This window comes from Glycine soja, chromosome 1, assembly GCF_004193775.1.
Source record: "Glycine soja cultivar W05 chromosome 1, ASM419377v2, whole genome shotgun sequence".
In the NCBI taxonomy this organism is placed as follows: Eukaryota; Viridiplantae; Streptophyta; class Magnoliopsida; order Fabales; family Fabaceae; genus Glycine; species Glycine soja.
In genome coordinates, this window is record NC_041002.1 from 52267822 (window position 1) to 52289431 (window position 21610).

A 21610-nucleotide genomic window follows, 5' to 3' on the forward strand; every position below is an offset into this window, starting at 1 on the left:
ACAAACTCAAATTTTGAGGACAAAGATCACAATTAAGTCAAGTTAAAATTTAAACAATTATAGAAATTAAAAATATATATATTTAAACCGTCCACAAACAGTCAACGTTGTGGTTCTCAAGAGAAATTCACTTCTCCTTAAAATATGTCCCAATTCAAATTTTATCAAACATCTAATGAGCTAAGTAGTGCCATATTTAGTTCTCTTTAAAAAAAATTGTTTCAAATTGAATTTTTTTGGTGAATTTTCAAATTGAATTGTATGAACTAAAAATATGGATACAGTCAAATTTATCCTTTTAAACAGATTTATTTAATGCCCCTCGCGTATTATTGGAGCTTCGAGACAAAAATACCATTCACATACACTTGTCACAATCAGAAAATAAACTACCGAGGGCAGAAGTTGTTGAACAAAATGCTTCCTCGTGTCTGTTATCTCTATTTTACTAAAGCCACAAGAAAATGAAATCTTCTCCAATATGCACTTAAAACGTGTAGTTTCTTTGCGCAAGGCAAAGAGTCAAAGACCAATGTCAAACTTAAACCAGCATTGAGATAAAATCTTGAAACCATACATGCGTTAGTTAAGGAAGCAAACTACACTTGTAAAATTCACATTATGTTGCAATGGAAAAAAAAAAGGAGAGAGGCTTGGACACCTTTTTGACACAGTAACACTCTTTGACAGAGAATTGAGGAAGAAAAAGAAAATTGTGTGGACAAATTAAGGCTTGGAAATTAATGTATGGTCAAAGATCTATAAGTTGTCTAAGGTTCATTGGAGATATGTATCTCTTGTCTCCATTAATAAGCTGCTTGGCAAGTATTATGTTGGCTGCCTCACTTGGATGGTATTGATCCCAGAACACATGCTTGTTCCTATCTGAGCACAAGCTAGATGTTGGCACACAAGGGATTATCCCTGCAACCTGACCCCCACTTCCAATTCCACAGCAACCTCTGCTTGCTGTTGTGAATCCTGCAAAACAAACAAATGTTGTAACTTAACACATAATGGATATTTCATATTGACATACTAGTTGATTTTGTTAAAGCCTTTTAGTAAAAATGTTATCCATGTAAAATATAATAAAAGTTTAGTTTTATGTAATATTAGTGTAAAAAAGTTTAACTAATAAGATATAATTGTTGATATGACTTTTAAAATCTTAGTAATGCATACACTATCTATTTAATATATGAAATGTTGGAGCATGGATCCATAAAAGAAAAATACATAGTAAACTTTTGTGATGTAAATACTTCTAAGACTAAATTATTACCATATTTATGATAATTTACGATCAGTTCCGACACTAAATCATACACATTTGCGAGGACAAAGGTGGCTCCAGGGAGGTTGTCATTTAGCTCAGCAACCAAATCTTTCAATCGGGAATTGTATTGGGTTGCAAGCTCGTTAGCCAAATCCACACAATCTTCATCGTTCAGCTCATTTATAATCCTCTGGTAAGGTATGCACCCTACTGGGCCAACGTTGCTGATCACAAACTTCCGAGCATCCAGTTGGTAAAGTCTCTGTCATTCAAACATGCATATTAATTTTGATATGATTTTAAGCATTATATCTGACAGTATGTAAATCATACTAACTTTGATATTATATACAAGTTATTATTAATTTAATAGCTGGAGTGTTCCAAAGAGATAAAAGTTCAATTAGTTAATTTTAGATTAAGGTGCATACGTAAAGTTGGATCCTGAAATAATTGATCATGTCATCGACGAAAGCATCTGGATTCTGCGAAGCTCTAACTCCAGAGGAAACAAAAGGAAGAAGATAATTGTTTAAAAAATCATTGGACCCAACAATGATGGAGAACAAGGATTTCTTCATTATGTACTCTCTCGCCTCCGATTTGCCTAGCAACTTGTCAATCTGTTTTCTTGTTATGTTGAAGTAATTAATTTGAATATCCATTCCGAGCCTATTCACCTGAAATAATAAATTAAAGCACGTAGCATGAAACAATTATATTGCTTAATTCACACACTATCCAATAAATGCATACTGCATAGTTAAAAATACTGACAAATAAGCTTCCTGTTGCATTGAGAATCCCTCCTCCTCCTGAAGCATAATTCACTCCATTGAGTATGGTTTTCCCAGATGTGTTTGGTGCCAAATATGGGACAGCATAATTTGCTTGTCCTAATTCCTCTCCTAGAAGGTTAAAAAGCCAAAAAAAAAAGTAAAATAAAAATCAAATGATAAGATACAAGGCTAATTGTTTATTAACAAGGACAAAAGTTTGCTTATATGTGACATTACCAACAATATCACTAATGGTTCTTCCATTGGTGAAACGTCCTGTGGGATTTCCTCCAGAGGCCTTGAAATCAATTCCATTAGGGGGAACGTCTGCCTTGGAAAGAGTTGAGAGATAGTTGTTGTTTCCTGCATCAACCAACGAGTCCCCAAAGATGAAAGAAGCTGCTAACTTAGCATTCTGAGCCGCAACATTTCCATGAAATCTCAGATTCACAAGCAAAAGCAAAAGGGCAAATGTGTTATGATATTTCGCTGCCATGGTTTTTATGTTCCACGAGTTCTTTTCCACGTAAAAGAAGCACTAAAAGCACCGTTGCAAGAAGCACAATCAGATGAGAAGCTTATAAGGATCTTTCTTTCCTCACAAGAGAAAACTTGGAAGCTTAGTTATATTATATGCTTTGACCCCTTCTTATCATTTTTTTAAAAAAATCGAATGAAGTGGACAATTTGAACAACAAATTTCATGTGGTAGGTCATCAACATATGTACATGTGTAGATTTCTCAATGTGCTGAGGATGTAATGTAGCCTCGGTTATTTTGTTTTTAACAATGTTAGTCCTGCAATCCAAATTCACAGGGGTGCCTTATGGTGACATACTCAAGGTCAAAGAGACTAGCTGGGTAAGAAGGTTCTGGGTATTAATTAGATTAGGTATTGTTTGGTGACCATAACTAAAAGCAATTTTACATTGAGAATTTAGAAGCGATGCCTATCTCATAAGTTCATCGTGTAGTACTATACCGTCCATCTGAATCCAACAAACTTAGGACTTTTTTTTTTGGTGAATTAAACTTAAGGACTTATTTGACACACTATATTGAGCGAGACAAGGCTAAATTCATGTAAGTTTTCTTTAATAAGATATTTAAGTAATCTTTTATCTTTAAGATTAAATTAAATATATTTAATAATGTTAAGCTTAAATATAATGTATTTTTTAATATATAATATATTACAAAATAAATTAGTAAAAATAATAACTTTTTTTTTCAATTTAACCAACCATAGAAATATATAGAACATTCTCTCAAAAATAAAAAATGTATAGAACACAAGTATTTTATAATTAACACTCATAATTTTTGCCTTTGCATCTGCCTCATGAAGTATGATTGTGTAAAACGAATCCAAATATATAAAAATAAATCTATATTCAATTCAATTCAATCCACTCTAAATCCATTTAAATGGATTGGTTTCATATCCAAATTCAATATTTTGGATTTTGAATTCAATCCAATTAATTGGATATAGATACCATATTTGTAATTTTCAAAACAAAGTCAATTTTCTGGACAATGATGATTGAGATTTTTTTTGGCCAATTTTGATAAGGGCTTTTTCTTTTACTAATGTCCTCCAAAGTTTTTCGGTCAATGTTAGCATATGATGTTTTTAAGACCATTATCAGGGATATTGTTTTTCAATTAATGTTGGTAATGGTTATTTTGGGCTAACGTTGATCAGGATTAGTTTTTGGTCGATGTCGTCCAAAGTTTTTGAGTTGATATCAATTGAGACTATTTTTGGGTCGACGTCAACTAAGGTTTTTCTTTTTTATGTCTTTCAAGGTTATTTTTTTGTCAGTGTCGAGTAGGGTTTTTAGCCCAACATTGGCTAGGTTTTTCTATCAATTTCAGAGAGACTATTTTTTTTTTGCTCAAAGTCAGCTAAGGTTTTTAAGTCAACATTAGCTAAAGTTATTTTTTCAGCCAATCGGCTTGGGTTTTTTTAGCCAGCATTGGCCGAAAAATGCCTTGGTCAACGTTGGTCTAAAAATGTTTGTGCCGATGTCAACTGAAAATCGTCTCGGTTGAGGTAGACCGAAAATACCCTAATCAAGATTAACCAAAAATAATCCTGTTCTCGGTTGGTTGAAAATAGTTTTAGCCGAAGTCGATAAAAAATTACACCAATAAATATCGATCATAAGTTGCCTCAATTAAGTTCAGACAAAAATGATTTTTGATTTAAAAACTGAATTTAAAATGGATCCAAAAAATTCAATTTGTTTTTTTCTTACAAAATATGGATATCGATTTTCAATCCAATTCATTTAATCGGGTTTAAATTTGAAATCCAATCTATTTAAATGAAAATGGATCGGATCTAGATTGGAATTTTGAAAATTCAATTCATGCCACCTGTGGTGGTTGCACAACACAAATTATAAAAGAGAGAACCGGATAGAGAGAAAAAAGAAGAAAAAAAAGAGATAAAACTGAAATTTTTTTTTAGCAAAACGTTCATTAAACTTGGATAATAAGATAGTATTCCAATTGAAAAAGAAAAAACATAATAGTAGTTTCTTGACATTTGAATCGTGCGAATCAAAACTTAAAATTTAAAGACTAATTGTTAATTTTTGTCTTTACGTTTTAATTATATATATATATATATATATATATATATATATATATATATAAAGTTTTAAAAGTCTTATTTTAGTTGTTTATATTTTTTAACAATTTTGTTTTTGTTTTTTTATATATTTTTCAATTAGAAAGTTAATGTTTAATTAACTTTTAAATTTTTAAATAATTAATTTAATATAGTAATGATTAAAAATGTATATATTTATTTCACTTTAAGAAACACAAGTCTAATTTGTTTTTTTATCTCCATAAATGCAAGGTATCATCATAACTAGAAGTCATGAGATTAACTTTTGAGATGCAAAGATTATTGAAGTAAATTTTACACAGCATTATCAGACTCGAGTCGTGCTTGGATCGACGCAATGATCAAGAGACCCATCTAACTTGTTCGAGCCTAAATGGATCAAACATGCAACATACCTGATGCGAGCTAGTTTGATTGACTCACTGCATTTAAAGATTGAATCGTTGACCCGACAACTCGATTGATCATGTTGGTCATGCATCTTGGGATTTAAGATGATAAAATTATTGTCACTTCCAATTTGACTTTTTTCTCTTGACTTATATTGTTATTTATGAATAAAAACTTATATTTATCATATCTCATCTAATAGACTTGCTCGTTTGAAAATGACTTTTTTATTAGAGCAATACAAGGATGAATGAAAAAATTGTATTGTCTTAAATAAAATAAATTTTGTCATTGAATTTGCTTATATATATATATATATATATATATATATATATATATATTAGATTATATTTGTTAGTGTATGTTATATTTTGATAAAATATGCTACTCAATTTTTAAACAAATTTAAAATTATGCTTCTAAATATGTTGAATTTTATTAAATTATTTTAATAGTATAAGTTTACAAGTTATAAAATTATTTAGATTTTTTTAATATAGATAAAAGATATATGGATTAGCTAATGATTTACTAAATTAACCAATGGCTAATTGACTCAATCCCCTGACTGAGTTCATCTGAATTGAATAGCATTGATTTTACCTTTTTAAATAAAGATTTTTTCATACACACGACTAAAAAATTGAGTCCATATTAGATTGTTTGAAAAAGTCATCTATATACTAACTTGTTTTATGGCAAAGTTTTCAAGTAATATCATATTTTTTATTGAAAATAATAGTCGACGAATAAACATGTAAAATATTTTAATTAAATTTTGTTGGTAAGGGTGTATTAGTACTATTAAAAATTTATATAATTTTAATGATAAAAAAAGCTGTATAATTTTATTTTAATTCCTTAACCACTTGGGGTTAAGTAAGAGAAATTTAAGGGGATGTGATGGGGGGAGAGAGCAGCATTTTATCATTTTTGGATTTATTAGGGATTCCCTCCTTCCCTCTCTCCTCACAAATAGACCGTTGAATTTCAAACCTTAGTCAGCCAGCCATGCCCGCACTCAGAAAGCGAAACCGATCGTCAGAGTCCGATGCAATGCCCAACAACGACACACCTCACGAACACAAGATGTCCGAGTACGAGCTGTCGAGAGAGCAGAGAATCCGCGAAAACCGCGAGAGAATGGGAAAGCTGGGAATTTTCGACCTTTCCCTCACTCTCAAGCTCAACAACAACAACAAAAGATCCTATTCCTCCCACAAACTCAGAACCCCTCCTTCTCTTCCTAACCCCTCCGCCCCCGTTCGCCGCTCTTCCAGGTTCTATTCACATCTATCATCATGCAAAATTTTATTTTTATATTTGCCCTAAAAATCCGAATCTTGTTTTCCAGATTGCAGAATGTGACTCCTGTTAGTTACTCCGAAGTTCCCCTAAAGAAAGCCGAGTTCAAGGAAAATGGAAGGGTGGTGATAGAAGAAGGTGCCAAGCCCGAGGTGTACACTGAAGAACACGAGAAGCTTTTGGGAAACACCGACAAGCCCTGGACGCTCTTCGTCGATGGCGTTGGCAAAGATGGCAAACGTATTTATGACTCCGTCCGTGGCAAAACTTGCCACCAGTGCAGGTTACCCTCCCTCTCTCTCCCTCTGTGTAATCAAAATTATCACACCCTCTAATACACTCTTTATTATTAGTTCACATTTTTTCTTAAAGAAATCACTATATCACTAGCAGTAGCCATGGTGTAGAAAGGAAATTAGTAGCATTTTCAATTGTTAATGAGTGGTTGGTGAAGGTATATTGGCTGTCTGCCATGAACTTGTGTTAAGTATTTGTTTAAAATGTTTGAATACCATTTTCGAGACATGCTTTGCGGGTAACATGCACACCCTTTTTGTGTTAGAATAAAATACCACTTATGTTTATTGCGCACTTGTGTATGATTGTGGTACTTTCAACAGTAAGAGCACGTTTCTTTACTTACTGCATGCCAGAAAACACACACACACACACTCGGCGCACCTAATTGAGTTTGATATACTTTTGATAAACTTTGGCTTTTTTCTTTTTTATAATCTTCGCAAATAGCCATTTTTTTACCGCGGCCTCATTTATGTGATGAATTTAATTTTATGATCTATCAGTCTTTTATGATTTTGTTGATTTTCTTTTCTCAACAATCTTTCTCATTGGATGAAAATAATGTTTTATAGGCAAAAAACTCTTGGTTATCGGACATGTTGTAGCCAGTGCAACATGGTCCAGGGACAGTTTTGTGGAGATTGCTTGTATATGAGGTATGCCTTCTAAAACATGTTTCTCTCCTCTAACATCTATGGCAAGAGATGATGCAGTCTCCTCATTGTGCTTATATGGTAGGATACTTGTAAACAAATAAGGATAGTGTTGAATGGTTGAGTAAAGAAATATTGGATGATTTATGATTAGTTAATAGTGTAAAAAATTTTACACTGACAGTGCATACCTATTAAACTCTTTGAATAAAGATAGAAATTAGGTCAAGTTTGAGTAGAAACATAGGGTTTGCTCCTCCTAAATACAGGGAATAACAAACTGACACCTTAATTCCCTTTTACAAGTCTGTAACACAACTCATATCATTATAACTGTCATTTCATAACAAATATCTGCCTATTCCAAAATTAATATGAAAATGACTACTTAGTAACTTCTTGATATAGAATTCTAACTGTCTAAATCAGATTTTGGCCTATCATTGCTATTTATATTATCTTCTGGATAGTTTGAAGCTTCTGATGTTTATGGTTGATCATTTTGTTAACTAAGCTACCGTATAACACATTTGACAAATAATTGATAAATTGTTTTCATTGAAACATATAGCTTCAGTTATGATATCTGTTAATGATTCAAGATATTATCAAAGGCTAATCTCACATGTGCATACACACCTGAAACTTTCAGGATTGATGCTACATGGTTATGCCAAGGCCCAGAAACATATCCAAGAAATTCCTAAATTATGCTTTCAATATTTGGTCTGGAATCATTTATCAGTCAATATGATATGCACTTGTTTATCATGTAAATTCAGTATATTATTACACTTAATATTTAAAAAACATTCCTGGTAATCCATTGGTATTGCTTGTTTTAATTTGAACAAGAACCTACCCTTGTAATTTATGATTTCCCATGATGCTCTGACCCCAGTGCTTTGTTTCCATTATCCTGCTTTTGTAGATATGGGGAGCATGTACTCGAAGCCTTACAGAATCCAACTTGGCTATGCCCTGTCTGTCGTGGAATTTGCAACTGTAGCTTATGTCGTCAAGCAAAAGGATGGGCCCCAACTGGCCTTCTATATAAAAAGGTTACTCCTAATTCTTGACCAAAATTGGGTTTACCATGGAAGTTGTTTCTGAGATTGAATTGAAGCTAAGCTCAAATGTCTCCTTATTTTAGATATCAGCATTGGGTTACAAATCAGTTGCACACTACCTTATTCAAACCCGGCGCTCAGAAATAGATGAGAAGAAAAATGCAGATGCTTCCGACCCAGTTTCAGCAAAAAGGTCGCTACCCTTCTCTGATGTAGACAAGTCTCTTGAGGTCAACGAGAATCATCTGGAATCATTGAAGCCTCTAGCTGAAACTGAAGGTGATGGTGCTGAGGTTTCAGCAAAGAGATTGCTCTTCTCTGATGAGCAAAGTCAGGTTGAAAAAGTTGAGTGCTCAGATACCCCGAAACCTCTTCAGCTTGAAAAAAATGAGTGTTCAGATACCAAGAAGCCACTTGCTTCTTCCTCCAAACCTAGCTCAGACAGTATTGCAGGAAGACTTAGGTCCAGGCTAAAAAAACCATGAGATTTTTATTTTTGTTTTTCTTAGTCTAACCTGGGATACATGTGCTTACTTTCCAAAAAAAAAAAAACATTACGTATTGGGATAACTGGAGTTGGTAATTTGGCATGAAAGCCTTTTTTGTCATAGTAACGGTAATATGTGCTTTCTCTTTTAATTACCAACTGGAATTGGTATAATTTGGTATAAAAACCTTTTTTTTTTTTTATCATAGTAATGTTAATAAGTGTTTTTTTTATAAAAAAAATGGAGTAGTATTATGCGTGTTTCTCTTTTAATTATAGTACATCGAGATGCCTTCTTATAATTTGAATTACTATCATGTTAGTTAAATCCTTTCCCTAATACTACTCATGTGAAGTGGCCAATTTTCTTGTCATGTTTGTTGAGTTGCATGAGAACAAACGTGGAAGATAGTTCTTGTCAATGCCATTAGCTTCATCCACAGATCCAAAAGCTACCCAGATTAGCTTCAGTCCCTACTCACTTGACTCTTAAAACTCACGTTTCCACCATTTTTCCAAACATCTCCATTAAGATTTGACTCATGTTTGACCATAGTAGAAAGCATGTTTGATAATTGTTGAAGTGAAACCAACGTGGCTTCTAGGGTGGGAGAATAAAGCAAATATATATATATATATATATATCAAATAACTAGGATTAGTAACTGAAAATAATTAAGAGCAAGTGGGTATTAAAAATAAATGATGATAAAATAAAAAAACAATAAGAAGCAAAAAAAAAAACCTCAATATGGGTAATCTATTTATCTATTTATAAGTCCAATTACTTCATTTAGTGACTATTTTTTGTTTTTTCTTTTTCCTACATTCTATTTTTTATCTCTATACATTTTTATTATTTTGTTTTGAAGATTGATAAAAAAAATTCATTTATTTTTCTGGATATAGAAAACTACATCCAATCATTCTATATAAATAATAAGAAATAAAAAAATTAGATAAAAATAGAACAAGAGAGTGGAGGATGAAGGATATTTTTTTTAGAAATTTATATATAAGTCATCTGCACCCCTTTGTGTTTGTTGATTTGATCCAAGTTCCATAAAAATATCAATCCTTTTTTGAAATATCTTATAGATTAAATGTCTCGTTCAAGGAAATATAAAATAACCTAAATATTTAAATAGGTTTGATTGTTTATTGAATAATAAAAATTTACTTTTCAAATATTTATTCCCTCTTTTCAGAATCAAACATCAATTGCAATGATTCATTGAAATAGAGATAGATAAATAATACATCCCCTAGTAATGTATAAATTTTTTTATTCTCGTACCGTTTCAAAAAATAAAAAATTATAATATATATAAAAAATTATGATTAAATAGATCAATAAAATCATCAAATTAATTAAATTATGATTTAAGTATTTTTCTTTTGAATTTTCTTTTTGAAATAATACTCCTCATATCTTCGGTTTGAAATATAAAGTTTTTTTTTAGATACGTGTGGGATTATTGTAGGCATGCCTACACTGGAATATATTTTAAGAAAAAAAAAACATAGAATACACCACTGGATTCCAAGGGGAAGCACTTCCTATTAGCGGCAACACTGCTGCTATCATAGACAACCCATGTGTGTGTCGCTTGCGGCAACGCGACGGTTCGGTTTTCCTGCGCACAACATCAACATGCAGCGACCCTTCACCATCATGTGCCGGAAGAGGGGACTCGGTAGATTCCACTCCACCGAGCGCTCTCCATCGGACGTAGGAAAAGGGGACTATTTTTTTTCTTTTTAATTACTCCAGCGCAATTGTTTACTGCTTAACTCTGACAGCGCATACTTTAGAAGAAATCTTTCTGTTGAGGAAAGTGATTTGGTATGTGAGACAAAGAGCTTAATTTTTTCCAGATTGGAAGCCAATGGTAAATGCAAAGGGATATCTGTTTGCTCTATCTAAAAGGAAAAACTAGTTTTACGTTTATTTTAAATTATTGGGATTTTTTTTTGCTAAATAAATAAAAAAATTCCAAAGAATTTTAAATAAACGTAATTTATTAGCAATATCGTAAGTTTTTTCTGAACAGAAAAAGGAAATAATTCTACATTTTTTGTGATGAGAAAATAGTTTATTAGAGATAAAAAAGACACACGTAGAAAACTAATTTATTCCAATGTAATTGTGTAAGGGATTGATATATTTTAATATTTTTTAAATTTATTTCGGTGTGGACATCTATGATAATTTCACACGTATCTAAAAAAAAGTTTATATCTTATAGATCATATTTGTAATTTGGTGTAGTCTCCCACCTTAGAAGCCACCTTAATAGCCCATATCTATCAATTTAATTTTCATGTTGATATATTTTACTAATATCTGGAGACTAATTTGAAGAATCATTTTAATACTTTAGGAACTACTACTATTTAGAATGATTTCTAATTTCCCAAGGCAATTGTATTGTTTGTTAGAGATTATTTAAGGAAGAAGGTGATACTTTAGAGATGAAATTGACGAATTCAAAATCAAATATATTAGCGGTTGTGTTTGTGTGAGGGAAAGAAATAGGTACTAGAAAGAGAGAAAGATGGTATTACCAAGAAATTAAATTAGATATCAACATTATTGAACAAGTATTTGAATTGATGTGAGATTATTATAATATCAAGTTTAAGGATTGAGTTTGTAATTGCATTAAATATTTAAGGATAATGTTATTATTCATAATTATTTTATTCAACTCTAGTAGAAGTATTTATTGTAGAGGATAATAATAAATAATAACATATTCGTGATATAATTTCATCAAGTCGCTATATGAAGCCCAATCGACCTTTTTGAAAAATGGTTCAAATACTGCGTATAGTGTCGGTCCATTTAGCTAAGAAATATTTAATTACGATAAGAATCATCTTAATCTGCAATGAATATTCTAATGTTACTTTCTCAAAGGTGGCCTACGCTTAGTGGCACTTTTAATTGCAGAAAGTCAGGCAAACTTATCTTCTCAAATGAGAGAAAAAGACAAAGTAATCTTTCAATGACCAAAAAAACAATAGAAAGAAAATGAAATAGAACCAGGTGAATGAATACTTACACAAGAAAATATCCAATCAACTGTTTATTCATATTCTGCACTTACACTTGCATATATGCAGAACTAACTATAATGTTTCTCACCGAGTTCCTATGAATCAGTTAGACGATTTGAACAATTAAAGATTCGGGTCAATTTTTGCTAAGGGATCTTATCAGAAGTTGAGTTGCTTGCATACTTTCATAGTATAGTACCAATTGAATAACAAAAAAATCACTCGTGACAAAAACTAGATAGGTCATGAAATTAATACTTTATAGTAAATTCAAAATCAAACAAGTTATTGTGAAAATTTTCCAATTCTGCAACTAAGCAGACATCTGGACCGACCCATTTTTAATTGTTAAAGTCTATTCAATTGAGCAGACTTTACATGAATCATGCACAAATAATAAAATCTGAAACATTTGATTTTCATGAATCTGGTCCATCTATAAGTCAAAAGACAAATAGGGTGCACTGTATGCTAAGCTAAGAACAAGGAAAACCGATATAAAACAAATTTGGGGTGGCCTACTCTTGGGAGCACTCAACATGGTCATGGTCATGGATGTTTTCCAGCTCCAAACACTCGTTTCAGGCATTCTTGCCTTGTTAGTAGGTGCCTTGCTTTATAAGTTAAAGAAAACACATGGTCCTAATGCAAAGATCTGCACTGCGCCACAAGCAGGAGGAGCATGGCCTATTGTTGGTCATTTGCACCTCTTCGGGGCTCATCAACTTACACACAAAACACTAGGGACGATGGCTGACAAACATGGGCCAATTTTCACGATAAAACTTGGTTCATACAAAGTTCTGGTGTTGAGTAGCTGGGAGATGGCCGAAGAGTGTTTCACTGTCCATGACAAAGCATTCTCCACCAGGCCCTGTGTTGCAGCCTCAAAGCTAATGACCTACAACTCTGCAATGTTTGGCTTCGCGCCTCATGGACCGTACTGGCGTGAGATGAGGAAATTTGCCACTATTGAACTTCTCTCTAACCAAAGGCTTGAACTTCTCAAGGACACAAGAACATCTGAGTTAGAGGCTGCAACAACAAAGGCTTACAAGTTATGGTCAAGAGAAGGTTGTCCAAAGGGAGGGGTTTTGGTAGATATGAAGCAGTGGTTTGGTGATTTGACGCATAATATTATTCTGAGAATGGTGGGAGGGAAGCCATATTATGGGGCTGGTGATGATTATGCAGAAGGTGAAGCCAGAAGGTATAAGAAAACTATGAGGGACTTTATGAGATTGTTTGGGGTGTTTGTGTTATCTGATGCAATTCCGTTTCTGGGGTGGATAGACAACAATGGATACAAAAAGGCTATGAAGAAAACAGCTAGTGAAATAGACACTTTGGTTGCAGGGTGGCTGGAGGAACACAAAAGAAAAAGAGCTACGAGTACAAATGGAAAGGAAGAACAGGATGTCATGGGTGTTATGCTGAATGTTCTGCAGGATCTTAAGGTTTCTGGTTATGATTCAGACACCATCATCAAGGCTACTTGCCTGGTAAGTATGTCCATCTTATTATATATAATAAATTCAAAAGGAATTAATCCAATACAAGTACATGACATTGAGATAGATAAAATTGATGTATAGATTATAATATATTCTGAGCGTAATTTGATTTGTCTGTTTAAATCTTCAGCCAAATGTGATTCAATACAACATCCATCTTTGGTTTAGAACACAAAAAACAAGTTAGAAAGTACCAATACTTTTTTGGTAGATATTGATATCTAACTTTGAATTCAACCATGAACCATGAACTGGTATACTTTTTTTGTAGAATCTGATTTTGGCAGGAGGAGACAGCATCATGGTGGCTCTAACATGGGCGCTATCTCTGCTACTAAACAATGAAATTGAACTTAAAAAAGCTCAAGATGAATTGGACACTCAAATTGGGAAGGACAGGAAGGTGGAAGAATCTGACATAAAGAAGTTAGCGTACCTCCAAGCCATCGTGAAGGAAACTATGCGCCTGTATCCACCAAGTCCTGTAATCACCCTTCGTGCAGCCATGGAAGAGTGCACATTTTCATGTGGCTATCACATTCCAGCCGGCACGCATTTAATCGTGAATACTTGGAAGATCCATAGAGATGGTTGTGTATGGCCTGATCCTCATGATTTCAAGCCTGAAAGGTTCTTAACAAGCCACAAAGATGTAGATGTAAAGGGTCAGAACTATGAGCTCATCCCTTTTGGTTCTGGAAGGAGAGTATGCCCCGGTTCCTCACTGGCTCTGCGTGTCGTGCACATGGCCTTGGCTAGACTCTTACACTCTTTCAATGTTGCTTCTCCTTCAAATCAAGCTGTGGACATGACAGAGAGCATTGGACTCACAAATTTAAAAGCTACTCCACTTGAAGTTCTCCTAACTCCACGTTTAGATACAAAGCTTTATGAGAACTAAAATTATATATTATGCTAGTTTTTTTCCTCAAAATTAGGGGAAACCTCAAATCGGGGCCTTCCATCATGTAATAAATGTTCAACGGAGTTGCGCTGCTGTTACACTCATAGTTATCACATTTAAATCAGTCATCGACTTGATCAAAGTATTGAGTCATTGGGTTAGGAGTGGACCCAATGAGTCATTAGTTGACTAACATGGTTCAATGTAATAATAATAATAATAATAATAATAATAATAATAATAATAATAATAATAATAATAATAATAATAATAATAATAATAATAATAATAATAAAATTATACATATAGGATATATATATATATATATATTGATTCCCACTTTTATTTATCAAATAGTTGTGCCAATCTATAAGAACAAGGGGGATATACAAAATTGTGCAAATTATAGGGAAATCAAGCTCATGAGTCATACCATGAAATTATGGGAAAGAGTGATCGAACGGAGATTAAGAAAGGAGACTCAAGTTACTGAGAATCAATTTGGTTTCATGCCGGGAAGGTCGACCATGGAAGCGATTTATTTATTACGGCGGGTGATGGAGCAATATCGCATGGCCCAACAAGACTTGCACTTGATTTTTATTGACTTGGAGAAAACGTATGATAGAGTGCCTAGAGAGATTTTGTGGAAAGCTCTAGAGAAGAAAGGGGTTAGGGTTGCATATATTCGAGTTATCCAAGATATGTATGATAGGGTATCGACTAGTGTTAGGACACAGGGTGGAGAGTCAGACGATTTTCCCATCACAATTGGTTTACATCAAGGGTCAACCTTTAGCCCCTACCTTTTTACCTTAATTCTGGATGTCCTCACGGAACAAATCCAAGAGATAGCGCCGAGATGCATGCTTTTTGCAGATGACATAGTCCTCCTTGGAGAGTCGAGGGAGGAGTTGAATGAGAGGTTGGAAACTTGGAGACGAGCTCTAGAAACACATGGCTTTCGCCTAAGCAAAAGCAAATCGGAGTATATGGAATGTAAGTTCAACAAAAGAAGGAGGGTTTCTAACTCAGAGGTGAAAATAGGAGACCATATTATCCCTCAAGTCACACGGTTTAAATATCTTGGGTCTGTAATACAGGATGATGGGGAAATTGAAGGGGATGTGAATCATCGCATTCAAGTAGGATGGATGAAATGGAGAAAAGCATTGGGGGTGTTATGTGATGCAAAGGTACCGATCAAGCTAAAGGGAAAGTTTTATCGGACTGCGGTAAGACCGGCGATTTTGTACGGAACAGAATGTTGGGCGGTCAAGAGCCAACATGAGAATAAAGTAGGTGTAGCGGAGATGAGGATGTTGCGGTGGATGTGTGGTAAGACTCGACAGGATAAAATTAGAAACGAAGCTATTAGAGAGAGGGTTGGAGTAGCGCCTATTGTAGAGAAGATGGTGGAAAATAGACTTAGGTGGTTTGGGCATGTAGAGAGAAGACCGGTAGACTCTGTAGTGAGGATAGTAGACCAGATGGAGAGAAGACAAACAATTCGAGGCAGAGGAAGACCCAAAAAGACTATAAGAGAGGTTATAAAAAAGGATCTCGAAATTAATGGTTTGGATAGAAGTATGGTACTTGATAGAACATTATGGCGGAAGTTGATCCATGTAGCCGACTCCACCTAGTGGGATAAGGCGTTGTTGTTGTTGTTGTTGTGATAGCTTAGTGGTATAATGGTACCTATATTTTTCAAGGTTAAAGGTTTAGTCTAGCTCCAGCCAAGGGATGATTTTTTTATATTTTCTTTAAGTGACTTAAATAAATGTGAGGGACTGTTGACTAAAATTGGCCAAATTTAAATTTAAAAGCACAATGAAATTAAAGAAAACTGGTAGGAGAGAAAAATAGGTCATGAATAGCAATATAGGAAAGAGACTCGGCCAGTTTATTGGGTCACCCGTTTTCTGAAAAATCATTTGAGTCAATCGAGATATACCGAGTGACATGCAGATCCGTTTCAAAGCAACTCGAATTGCTCTCATGACTGATTTACAGGTTAACCAAGTCAGCCCACTGGATCAAGCCTAGTCTTACTATGAAACTAATCCAAACACACTATTTGTCAATTTAACTTATCTGTATCCAATTTATGTTTGTCTCTTAAGAAATTTTTTTACCAGGATCCTGTTCATGAAATCCAAAGAATTCATATGCATATACCAGATTTTGAGAAGATTTAAATAGTCTAGTCCAAAACTTGATGATATGTAATGAGTGAAATTAGAGGCTTGATTAGCAAGTTAGTTGTCATTTTATTTTAAGAAGATAATTAGTTATTAGCTGTCAAAAACAAAAGAAAAAAGTAAGGGATAGGTTGCTTGAAACATGAGTAGTAGTAATTGGAGGAAAATCTGGATTAAGAGGATATAAATAAACGCTCTTATGTACATTCTTATTCATTTATGAATAAAGTTCTAAATCGTTCCTCTTGTACCTTGAGGGTAGAGAGTGAGTGAGGGTTCAATTGGGTAAATCTATTCCCAATTGTTATAATTGGTATCAGATTAGCTTGGTGACGATGGTGACCACGAAAGAACTCGAGACTCGCATGGAATTCTATGAAAAGAATCTCTCTGATCATTAAGAATCAATGCAGAAAACGTTGGAAATAGTGCAGATATCGATTGAAAGCCTCATAGCAGCAATCGCAGCGATGAACGCCGGCAAGAAAATCATGAACGATGAAGATCATCACAGTGAAACGCCAGAAACGATTCTTTCAATAGCTGATAGAGCGCAGACTCCATTTTCATCCTTTGATGGCTCCAACTTTCGAGGTTGGAAAGCAAAAGCAAAACAATTTTTTGAATTGGAGGGTACCCCTAAAGAACAAAGAAGACGTTTGTTATTACTATTGATGGATGGTAAAGCCTTTGCGTGGCAAAAGCACTACATGTAGAGCAGCAATAACAGAAGGAATTCTTGGCAACAAATCATTCATGATGCTGGAAGCAGATTCAACACGGGTGCATTCGATGATCCAATAGCAGAGATTGCAAGATTGAAGCAAGATGGCCCTTTGATCGATTACTTGGAAAACTTTGACACATTGTTAGCTCGAGTATTAATTACAGAAGACTTAGCATTAAGTTTCTTTCTTTCTGGTTTAACATAGGCCAAAGGCAATTCAAGAAGCTATACGAATTGCAAGATTACAAGAAGAGGTCCTTCAAGAAATGGCAAAGAAATTCTCACCAGCAAAATCCGTTAGTTCCGAATCTCGAGTCAGATATACAAGATCTTGGTCTTCTACATCTTCACAAACTAAAAGTTATCCAATCACCACCTTAATTACAACAAAATTAATCTCAGAATCCTACATTTTCAACACTTCCAACAAATTCTAAGGTATCATCCACAAATCTTAGCTTTAGGAAGCAAATTAGTGAATGAATTGCAAAGGGACTATGTAGATTTTGTGGTGAAAAATGGGATTGGGATCATAAGCAACGATGTAAAGTATGGGGTAAACTAACTGCTATTTTCAGTGCACAAGATAATATGACTGCTGAATTTACATCTAAATATGAACGGGAGCAAGAAACTGAATTAGTAGAACAAAGTCTGGATTTAATTAGGAATGTAGATGTTCATATATCCCTTAATGCATTACAAGGTGTAGATGGGGGGAACACCCTGCAGATGACAGGCTTAATTAAAAAACAACTAGTGCCTTTTTTAATGGACACTGGAAATACACACAACTTCATTAGTGCCAAGTGGGTAAAATCACTCGGACTTAAGTCTCAAAGCATAAAAAAATTTCCAGTTATGATTGCATCTGATAAACAAATGGTTATTACTAGAAGTTATCCTCAGGTAGAATGGTGGTTTGGTGATCATATTTTTCAAGCTGATTTTTTAGTTTTGCCTAATAGTATTTTTGGGGTGATTTTGGGTATGCAGTGGTTCAAGATACTAGGTGACATCAACTGGAATTGTGCTTAGCTAACAATGCAGTTTCAACATCAAAGAAAACTGGTCTGCTTACAAGGTGAACAAATTTCAGAGAACATCATGAAATTGGAAGGTAAATTAAACCTAGCTCATTGCCAGGCCATGTTCGTAGCACTGCAAGGACCAGTTTGCTATAATGAGATATCGGTGGAGGATCACAAGTTGACTCAAAAATAGGAATCTAAACTGCATCAGTTTGAATTAGCCCAAGATTTAAAGCATTCTCTGATTGGTTACTGAATGTACCATATTTAACAACCATTTCGAGGTCATCAAAATCACTACATTCGACGTCAATGTTATCCCCTTAATTAAGATAATTTTTAACTTTTATCTACTTCATCATCTGCACAATCTAAACCCTAGCTCGGTTGTCGATGTTTTAGAAAAGAAAATAGGTGATAACATGAATACTCCTTTGTCCTTTTCACATTGTCGTGCATTGGGAGGATGATCTTTCTTACTATGATTGATTTAACATTTGCTTGTTAAAAAACGTGACCCTCTATTACAACCACTAGAAGGCAATACTGATGCAAACATTTACGAAATGGTTGGTTCAACTAGACTGAAGCACACGAGTAAATCATATGGACACAGATCCTCTCAGTTTAAAAAAACCGGAGAATATCTACTTTACAAATCCCACCACCGTTCATATGTATTTTTTAGAATTTATATATTAAATTTTTAATAATATTAAAGTTAACTAAGGGCTGACATAACGTCAATCATTTTGTCAGCTTGAATTAAACTAGGAATATTATCGGCTAGCCTGCATTTGATCCTATTCACATGAAGCAACCTGACTAGACCAGCCAACCTCAAGTGATCTCCCCTAGTCCCTAGACAGATGATATATGGACCAATGAGTTAAATGGACAAATTCATTATGATATAATAAAGTTTTGTCTTTGTGTTTTAATTTAAAATACTTTTTATATTTTTTTGTAATCACATGTTTCTTCATCAGTAAGACATATTTTTGTTGAAAATTTATATTAAATTAAATCAATTTTTTAATTAATTATTCAATCAATACCCTGTTTTCTTTAATCAATAGTTCAATACTCCTTAAATATAATGAAATATTTTTTAATCACTATTAGAATTATATTTTATTAATTAAATTAATTTTTAATTTTTGTAAAAGAAAAAATTTTAATGGCTGTATTTATTATTTTGTAGTTTAATACCCATAAAACAGTCTACCAGTTAAGCCTCCAAGCATGAAAAAGGCAATTCCATACAAAAAGAAAAGAAATGATAAGTGCACAATAATTTCTATTATTTAGGTTAATTAGGTCCTCAATAGGGTCATGGCCATGGATGTTTTCCAACTCCAAATTCTCATTTCCAACATTTTGGCCCTGTTAGTAGGTGTCTTGATTTAAGGCTTAAAGAGAACACATAGTGGCCATGACAAGATCTGCAGTGCACCTCAAGCAGGAGGAGCATGGCCAATTATTGGCCATTTACACCTCTTTGGGGGTCAACAACATACTCACAAAACACTTGTGCTAAAATTTCCTTTGCTAATTAAACACTGATACAACCCCTTTATCAAGGGCACATACAACTTTCGCTCTGTAAGATATAAATAAAGTAAAATAATAATAATAAATTTATTCAAAATAGTTATTACTAACAAAATACGATCTCAATTCATAACTTAGTAAACAAGTTGGGTGCAGTAAATCAATAAATTCTTGATACATTATTAATAACCATTAATTAATGATGTATCTGACAAAATAGAACCATATGATCCATATGAATATCTGAAGTCAGAAAAGCATGTTATCAAATTTTAAGTTGTGGGGTGCCTGTCTTTCTTCATAATCATTCCTACCAGCTGTAACGAAGGATCTACTCCAATTTTTTTGTCAATCTAGTTTCTTCTATACTTCATATTCTTCTAGGCTTCTAACCACTTGAATTTAAAATCATCATTAATGTTTTAAAACTTTACACTAGATAATAAAATATTAGTATAATTTATTTTCCTATTATTGTATTTTAATTATTAGTAGTATAAATTTTAAAAGTAAGAAGTAAAAAAATAAGTACGAAATTTAGTTATAGGGAATTCAAATGTCCATGTTATACCTCCGATTCACGTACATGTCTAATGCGAATAGTCAAGGACCGTGTACAGGCATTTTGGAATCTAAGACAAAAATATTAAAGTGGTCTTTTTTTTATAAGAATTTTAAAGAGACTTAATATATTATATAAAATATTAATTTTTATATTAATCTTCTAGCTTTTTTAGCTGCAAAATCATTTATTGGAGTTTTATAATCAAGCAATTCTAACACTTCACTTTTAATAGATAATATAGCTAACTCATTCAATCTATCTTGAGATTCAATTAGCTTTTTAATTTTTCTTTTTTTCTTCAATTTTTCATAACCAGATTCATACTTTCTATTTGATATTTTCTTTTGTAAATAATCAAAATAAAAAATTTAACTAAATATTAAAGAAATCTAAATAAACTAAACTCTAAAATAAATATAGAAAATGATGATAGATGAACAGAACGATAGAACCTGAAATTGGAAACAGACAGAGATTTTGTTGTTTAGATGTTGTGTCAGGCACAAGGTTCTACGTGATACGTGTTGTATTGCTGCGTACCCAGAGTCATGCCCGTGAAATGAATCGTTCCACCAATCCACCGGGATGGAGATGAAAGGCTCCGTACGCGGGACGCCAAGGTGTATGCGGTTTATAGGCATTCAGAATCCAGACAATGTTAAATCCAGAGAGATTAAGTCGCGGAGATAAAGTTTGATCAATAGATAATAGGTTTCATCCAAGGGAAGGAGAAGAATAAATTTTTTTTTATGAACAAAAGATGAGGAGATGAAAAAACGTGAATAATGGAGTTTGGAGAGTGAGATAAGTTAGCTAGGGAATTGAGATGAGTTAAAGGAAAGTTAATAGAGATTTACTTTATTGAGATAAATAAAATACTTTAAATGATTACATTTATCTTATATTTCTCTTAAGTGATACACACACCCTGTAAAAATACGAGTAAAAATACGAATAGGAGGAGAAGAAAAAAAGTTTAAAAATTTATTTACTCAATTACAAATCATGTTCATGGTGAATTTTAAATGAGTTATTATAAAACACAACAAAATTATCCTACATGTTAACTTCTAATTAATTGACATTATAAAAATATTTTATATTATTTCTTTATTTTTCATCAAAATACTTATTACATAT

General features: G+C 33.2%; 3 protein-coding genes across 3 annotated transcripts; 2 read left to right on the top strand and 1 right to left on the bottom strand.

Annotated features, from left to right (window-relative positions):
- Positions 1-535: 535 nt before the first annotated feature.
- Positions 536-2659, bottom strand: LOC114405751 (GDSL esterase/lipase At2g23540-like). The gene is made up of 5 exons (XM_028368236.1): positions 2296-2659; positions 2057-2187; positions 1711-1959; positions 1286-1541; positions 536-981 (listed from the first exon to the last, which is right to left on the bottom strand). Exons 1-5 carry the CDS (start codon positions 2552-2554, stop codon positions 752-754), a joined length of 1125 nt encoding a protein of 374 aa, XP_028224037.1. The 5' UTR covers positions 2555-2659; the 3' UTR covers positions 536-751.
- Positions 2660-6012: 3353 nt separating this feature from the next.
- On the top strand, positions 6013-9120 carry LOC114421288 (cell division cycle-associated 7-like protein). Its single transcript, XM_028387150.1, has 5 exons — positions 6013-6373; positions 6448-6681; positions 7271-7354; positions 8283-8412; positions 8505-9120. The coding sequence occupies exons 1-5, from the start codon at positions 6105-6107 to the stop codon at positions 8904-8906; spliced, it is 1119 nt and encodes a 372-aa protein (XP_028242951.1). The 5' UTR covers positions 6013-6104; the 3' UTR covers positions 8907-9120.
- A 3328-nt stretch (positions 9121-12448) lies between these two features.
- LOC114421298 (cytochrome P450 CYP82D47-like) lies at positions 12449-14531 on the top strand. The gene is made up of 2 exons (XM_028387161.1): positions 12449-13473; positions 13757-14531. The coding sequence occupies exons 1-2, from the start codon at positions 12511-12513 to the stop codon at positions 14384-14386; spliced, it is 1593 nt and encodes a 530-aa protein (XP_028242962.1). The 5' UTR covers positions 12449-12510; the 3' UTR covers positions 14387-14531.
- Positions 14532-21610: the final 7079 nt, after the last annotated feature.